This window comes from Palaemon carinicauda, chromosome 38 (assembly GCF_036898095.1).
Source record: "Palaemon carinicauda isolate YSFRI2023 chromosome 38, ASM3689809v2, whole genome shotgun sequence".
Classification (NCBI taxonomy): Eukaryota; Metazoa; Arthropoda; class Malacostraca; order Decapoda; family Palaemonidae; genus Palaemon; species Palaemon carinicauda.
This window is the reverse complement of record NC_090762.1, coordinates 40,307,008-40,314,507: the sequence shown is the minus strand read 5'-3', so window position 1 is coordinate 40,314,507 and position 7,500 is coordinate 40,307,008. Positions and strand designations below refer to the sequence as shown.

The window sequence follows — 7,500 nt, the reverse complement described above, 5'->3', positions numbered from 1 at the left end:
GCTTGCAAATCTCCGGACCAGAACCTATGCGAAAAGTTTATGGTGTCTCCTGAAGCCGTTGGGCTCTTGTTCGATGGCACTACGAGGATGAAATGCAAGGGGAAGAGTCTCTACCATTTCTTGGGAACCTCCACTTACTCTGAATACACAGTCGTCGATCAAAGTCAGGTGGTCAAGGTAAGTGATGCTCTTTCATCTTAGCATCTTTCGTTGAGCTGATGTCAGTTCAAATTTGCAGCAAATTTTTTTGAATATGCTGATACAAAGCACCTTTTATATTTTATCTATGAAGGATGTATTTTGATGTAGTTACTGTTCTTAGAGTATTTTATTTTAATAAAGAGAATATTAATGCTGATAATATTGTCCTTTATATCATGTTCTACACATTATTTTTCATTGTTCAAGCCTTTTTCCCTAGCCTTACTTAGCTATTCTTTTACATCTGAGAAATAATTGTTTTTATCTAAATTTTAATCAGTATTACTTCACTAATTTCAATGATTTTTTAAATAATCAACATATTTCGAATATTAATCTAGAAACAAGCCTAAAAGAACCAATCATTTTACACAACGAAATGTCTTTTAGCAAGACACTTCGTATGAGTGTCTTTGGTCTTCCTTATTTCAATTACAGAACTTGAATTTTTTTACAACTGAGGACCCCATCAGGTTAAAAATAATGATAACCAGACTTTTGAAGCGATATTTTACTTACACGTTTCTCTAATTTTGTCAAACTATACATTTTACAGTATTGGCTACGCCAATGCTCATCTGATATATTATTGCTAAAAATTAGAACATTCTTAAAACACCAAAACTACTACTACTATTGTTATTATTATTATTATTATTATTATTATTATTATTATTATTATTATTATTATTACTTGGTAAGCTACAACCCCAGTTGGAAAAGCAGGATGCTTTAAGCCCGGAGCCTCCAAGAGGGAAAATAGCCCAGTGAGGAAAGGAAACAAGGAAATAAGAGAAATAATTAACAATTGAAATTTTATGAACAGTAACAACAATGAAATAAATACTTCATATATAAACTATAAAATCTTATAACTACTCTCTATCATCCATAGATTATTGTTTCACATAAATCTTTCCATATATATATCTATGAATTTAACAGTATGTATGATATTCCACCTTACAGGTCAGCAAAGAAGCCCCACTAGACAAGATTTCTATTCTCAGCTGTGGTGTTAGCACTGGCTATGGAAGCCCTATCAAAATCTGCAAGGTGATTCTGAAAACATTATGAATAAAAAAGATTTTAGTAATAATTAATGCATTATAATGTTTACTAAAGATTTGTAGTACATATTGTAGATGCATCTATTTTTTAACCCTTTTACCCCCACCATAAGGTTAAATTTCGAGCACATTTTGCTATATAATTTTTTTAAATTGCTCTAACAAGCTTAATTTTTGTCCTAGAGAGGTCAGTTTGGTCTCATTTTTTTGGAAAATGCCTGAAGTTTCTCGTAAATTTATCAAAAATATGTAAAAATATGTAATTAACAGTGTTTAACGGTTTTGTTGCAGGTAAAGCCAGGTTCAACCTGTGCTGTCTTCGGCCTAGGCACTGTTGGTCTAGGTGCAGTAATGGGATGCAGAGTTCAGGGAGCGAAAAGGATCTTTGGCGTTGATATCAATAAAGATAAGGAGGAAATAGGTAAGCTCTTGTTCTCTTAATCAAGTTTGTACAAACATATTTGAATAACAAATTTCTATTATACTTTGTTTCTGGAAGCGGTATAAACGTTATAGAGGCTGTCAGGGCAAAGATCTGGCAGTGATTTTAACCTTCTGGAAGCGTTGTGGCAGTGATTTTAACCTTCTGGAAGCGTTGTGGCAGTGATTTTAACCTTCTGGAAGCGTTGTGGCAGTGATTTTAACCTTCTGGAAGCGTTGTGGCAGTGATTTTAACCTTCTGGAAGCGTTGTGGCAGTGATTTTAACCTTCTGGAAGCGTTGTGGTAGTGATTTTAACCTTCTGGAAGCGTTGTGGCAGTGATTTTAACCTTCTGGGAGCGTTGTGGCAGTGATTTTTAACCTTCTGGAAGCGTTGTGGCAGTGATTTTAACCTTCTGGAAGCGTTGTGGCAGTGATTTTAACCTTCTGGAAGCGTTGTGGCAGTGATTTTAACCTTCTGGAAGCGTTGTGGCAGTGATTTTTAACCTTCTGGAAGCGTTGTGGCAGTGATTTTTAACCTTCTGGAAGCGTTGTGGCAGTGATTTTTAACCTTCTGGAAGCGTTGTGGCAGTGATTTTTAACCTTCTGGAAGCGTTGTGGCAGTGATTTTAACCTTCTGGAAGCGTTGTGGCAGTGATTTTAACCTTCTGGAAGCGTTGTGGCAGTGATTTTAACCTTCTGGAAGCGTTGTGGCAGTGATTTTAACCTTCTGGAAGCGTTGTGGCAGTGATTTTAACCTTCTGGAAGCGTTGTGGCAGTGATTTTAACCTTCTGGAAGCGTTGTGGCAGTGATTTTAACCTTCTGGAAGCGTTGTGGCAGTGATTTTTAACCTTCTGGAAGCGTTGTGGCAGTGATTTTAACCTTCTGGAAGCGTTGTGGCAGTGATTTTAACCTTCTGGAAGCGTTGTGGCAGTGATTTTTAACCTTCTGGAAGCGTTGTGGCAGTGATTTTAACCTTCTGGAAGCGTTGTGGCAGTGATTTTAACCTTCTGGAAGCGTTGTGGCAGTGATTTTAACCTTCTGGAAGCGTTGTGGCAGTGATTTTTAACCTTCTGGAAGCGTTGTGGCAGTGATTTTAACCTTCTGGAAGCGTTGTGGCAGTGATTTTAACCTTCTGGAAGCGTTGTGGCAGTGATTTTAACCTTCTGGAAGCGTTGTGGCAGTGATTTTAACCTTCTGGAAGCGTTGTGGCAGTGATTTTAACCTTCTGGAAGCGTTGTGGCAGTGATTTTAACCTTCTGGAAGCGTTGTGGCAGTGATTTTAACCTTCTGGAAGCGTTGTGGCAGTGATTTTAACCTTCTGGAAGCGTTGTGGCAGTGATTTTTAACCTTCTGGAAGCGTTGTGGCAGTGATTTTAACCTTCTGGAAGCGTTGTAAACGTTATAGAGGCTGTCAGGGCAAAGATCTGGCAGTGATTTTAGGCTTTTTTGTATAATAACTGCCACAGTTCTTTCAAATATTTTTAGTTTATCTGTCTTACTGAGTAAAGCAGAATGACTTATCCTTATGCAATGCTGACATATGTCTCTTTTTATATTTTATATATGAAAGATCTATTCTAATGTTGTTACTCTTCTTAGAATATGTTGTTTTAATTGTTCATTACTTCACAAATAGTTGATTTATTTCCTTATGTCATTTCCTCACTAAGATATTTTTCACTGTTGGAGCCCTTTGCAATGCTGACATAAGTCTCTTTTTTATATCTTATATATGAAATTCTATTCTAATGTTGTTACTGTTCTTAGAATATGTTGTTTCAATTGTTTATTACTTCTCAAATAGTTGATTTATTTCCTTATTTCATTTCCTCACTGAGCTATTTTTCACTGTTGGAGCCCTTTGGGTTATATCATCCTGCTTATCCAACTAGGGTTGTAGCTTAGGTATCAATAATAATAATAATAATAATAATAATAATAATAATAATAATAATAATAATAATAATAATAATAATTGTTCCACAGCCAGGACCTTTGGAGTGACCGATTTCTTGAACCCAAAGGACCACCAGAAACCAATCCACGAAATCCTTATTGAAGCAACTGGTGCCGGATGTGACTACACTTTCGAATGCATAGGAGTTCCCGAGGTCCTTCAGTCGGCTCTCAACGCCTGTAAACCCGGAGGTCAAAGTGCTATAGTTGGTGTGCCTGCCGAAGGGAAGACTGTGACCTTTGACCCTTACAAGCTGCTTTATTCGCGGGTTTGGACTGGAGGGTTTTATGGAGGTGAGGGCATAGAGAAGAGACTGAATAGGCCTATTTTACATTTAATTTTCTAGAGTAATAACAGAAACTTTAATATGTAGGCCTATAGATCATGTATTGACTTAAACCATTTGATGAGTTTTAGAGAAGAGACTAAAGAGAATAGGTCTATTTTACATCCAATTTTCTAGAGTAATAACAGAAACTTTAATATGTAGGCCTATAGATCATGTATTGACTTAAACCATTTGATGAGTTTTAGAGAAGAGACTAAACAGAATAGGCCTATTTTACATACAATTTTCTAGAGTAACAACAGCAAATTTTATATACATAGACCAAATGTATTGACCTAAACCGTTTAATGAATTTTAGAGACAATTTGTACGTTAACTTCAAAAGTTAAAAGTTGGAGCAAATGTTTTTATGTTGACCAGGCTGACATGAGTCTTTTTATAGTTTATATATGACATATCTGTTTCGACGTTGTTACTGTTTTTAGAATGATTTATTGTTAATTTATTCTCCTCATTTATTTATTTCCTTATTTCCTTTCCTCACTAGGCTATTTTTCCCTGTTGGAGCCCTTGGGCTTATAGCATCTTGCTTTTCTAATTAGGGTTGTAGCTTGGCTAGTAATAATAATAATAATAATAATAATAATAATAATAATAATAATAATAATAATAATAATTTAATTTAATTTGAAAATATCAAAATTGAGTAATTTCCACCAACTGCATCCTTCATCCATTTCATTTTTTCATCCAATTTCATTTGAAAATATAAAATTATGAGTAATTTCCCTCAACTGCATCCTTCATCCATTTCATTTGTCATCCGTTTCAGGATTCAAACCCAAGGATGACATCCCAGGCCTCGTTGAGGATTACATGAAGAAAAAGATTATGCTGGACGAGTTTATCAGTACGTCAATGTCCATTGAGGAGGTCAATAAATCTTTTGACCTGTTGCTCCAAGGGAAAATTATCAAGGCTCTTTTGTATTTCAACTAATTCCAAAGAAATACCAACAAAAGAAACTGTTAAATAGCTTTAAATGTAAACTTTATGCCCTAAAACAAAAGCACACTGAGAGAGTAGGCCTCTTTTGTATTTCAACTAATTCCAAAAAATTACCAACAAAAGAAACTGTTAAATAAATTCAAATATAAACTTTATGCCCTAAAACAAAAGCACACTGAGAGAGTAGGCCTCTTTTGTATTTCAACTAATTCCAAAGAAATACCAACAAAAGAAACCGTTAAATAACTTCAAATATAAACTTTATGCCCTAAAACAAAAGCACAAAGAGAGAGTAGGCCTCTTTTGTATTTCAACTAATTCCAAAGAAATACTAACAAAAGAAAATGTTAAATACATTCAAATATAGACTTTATGCCCTAAAACAAAAGCACAAAGAGAGAGTAGGCCTCTTTTGTATTTCAACTAATTCCAAAGAAATACTAACAAAAGAAAATGTTAAATACATTCAAATATAGACTTTATGCCCTAAAACAAAAGCACACTGAGAGAGTAGGCCTACATAAAATCATCCGCTTTCTTATATATCAGCACAGATTATTTGGTTTAAGTAATTTCTGCTTTTTTAATATTCTTAGATCGGTGACATCATGTAGATTTAAGTTTTAATATCTTATTCTTCAAGGGATCGAAATAAAACAAAAACTTAATATTCGGTTTGAACCTCACTGATATTGGATGTAAGATTAAGGCAAGGCATCCACAGTAAATCTCTTTTGTTTTTCATTTTTTGTTGGCTTGTATGCTACCTTATTTCTATTTTCAACCCCCTTTTGATTATTTTTGTGTGTGATACAATTTTGTGTTATTTTGATCCTTTTGATTGTACATTTATTAGTTTATAATACTAAACTATACATGAGTGTATCATGCTTTTCCATTTCAACAAAAATAAAATACAATTGTGTTTTTATACAATTAATATCTCTCCATCTTACAGTGGCCTACAAACTGTAATTAAATGTATGCCTACACATAAGCAATTGTGGCTAAGTTTAACAAATCAGATATACAGTATGTTTTAATTTATTCGAATGTGGTATTGTATAGAACATTTAAAAATGGTTGTAATATACTGTACAATACTTAAATTTGCAAGAAAATTAACTAAATCTTAAGAGATATAGCTATTGAATTTCTGAAAAATAGAGTGAGAAACATAATTTGCAATTTAGTTACCTAAAATTTAAGAATATCAGCCAATTGCAGTGGCAGAAAGAATGTTATGAAGGAAAACTGAGCACAGATGAAGCTAGGAGAGTTGAATGGGAGCAGACCTACTTACTGCTATAACCAGAAGTAATTACCTCTAAAACAATATAAAATCGAATGCAAATTTTTTTTGCATATTCATTTTGTAACTTTTTAAAATATTCAGTAAGAATACAATTCATAAGTCCTGGTTTATTCAATTACCAGAATTAAGATAATTATAGGCCTATAAATCAAATTCGTGAGATTAACTTTTTTTCCATTTGTATTTACGGTAAAAAAAAAAATTTCCTCTTGATATGGTAAGTTAATTTCTAGTTATGGGATTAGTTATCAGAGGCGCCGTTACAAAGGCTACGCATCGACCCTCAAAATCTATTTCATTCATAAAAGCGGGAGTCAGGGTTGCCAGGTTGGCTTTTTTCGGTCCATAAAACTCCAAATATGTCCGTTTTTTCGTGCTAGATATCTAAATTTGGCCTTTTTGAAATAGGCTAGCCTTAAATGCTATATTTTCTGCCTTTTTTCTACTATTAAGTTGACCTTTTGAACCTGCAGTTCATCAGAAGTTGCCCTTTTCTCATTTGGAAAATCTGGCAACCCTGACGCGAGTATTGTAAACAAAGTGTCGTGTCCAACCTTCTAAGCCTTATTTTACGTAATAATTCGGAAATTGTGACGTTATTACGTAATAACGGCGTTATTCCAAGCGAAATAAAGTGTCATAAATATGTGCAGCTTAGCTATTCACGTTTACATCGACATTAAAACTAGAAAAAAAGGCTTTTACGGGATATTTTAGGACTTCAACCACCGGCCGTTCTATTGCTACCATTGATATCCTTCACCCAGGAACCCCAGACTCCTATTAATAAGAAGGTAAGATAATATGGCATCCTAGGTCAGCTTACATCGACATTAAAACTAGAAAAAAGGCTTTTATGGGATAATTTAGGACTTCAACCACCGGCCGTTCTATTGCTACCATTGATATCCTTCACCCAGGAACCCCAGACTCCTATTAATAAGAAGGTAAGATGATATAGCATCCTAGGTCAGCTTACATCGACATTAAAACTAAAATTCCAAGATAAATAAAGTGTCATGAATATGTGCAGCTTAGCTATTCACGTTTACATCGACATTAAAACTAGAAAAAAGCGTTTACCGGATATTTTAGGATTTCTCCAACAACCGTCCGTGTTCTTGCTATTGTTATCCTTCACCTAGGAACCCCAGACTCCTATTAATAGAAAGGTAAGACAATATAGCATCCTAGGTCAGCTTACATCAACATTAAAACTAGAATAAAGCATTTACGG

At 34.4% G+C, this 7,500-nt stretch overlaps 1 protein-coding gene and 1 long non-coding RNA gene across 2 annotated transcripts in view; both read left to right on the top strand.

Moving 5' to 3' along the window:
* Positions 1–5,267, top strand: part of LOC137630152 (alcohol dehydrogenase class-3-like) — a 10,437-nt gene extending 5,170 nt beyond the window's left edge. Inside the window, exons 4-8 of the mRNA XM_068361607.1 lie at positions 1–177; positions 1,171–1,257; positions 1,563–1,692; positions 3,681–3,944; positions 4,773–5,267. The exon at positions 1–177 is cut by the window's left edge and continues 47 nt beyond it. Coding sequence (XP_068217708.1) covers positions 1–177; positions 1,171–1,257; positions 1,563–1,692; positions 3,681–3,944; positions 4,773–4,939 — 825 coding nt within the window. The 3' untranslated portion in view covers positions 4,940–5,267. The remainder of the gene's footprint in view (positions 178–1,170; positions 1,258–1,562; positions 1,693–3,680; positions 3,945–4,772) is intronic.
* Positions 5,268–6,587: 1,320 nt separating this feature from the next.
* LOC137630151 (uncharacterized) overlaps positions 6,588–7,500 on the top strand; it is a 90,003-nt gene continuing 89,090 nt past the window's right edge. The window contains exon 1 of the long non-coding RNA XR_011041678.1: positions 6,588–7,210. This is a non-coding gene — a long non-coding RNA (uncharacterized lncRNA). The remainder of the gene's footprint in view (positions 7,211–7,500) is intronic.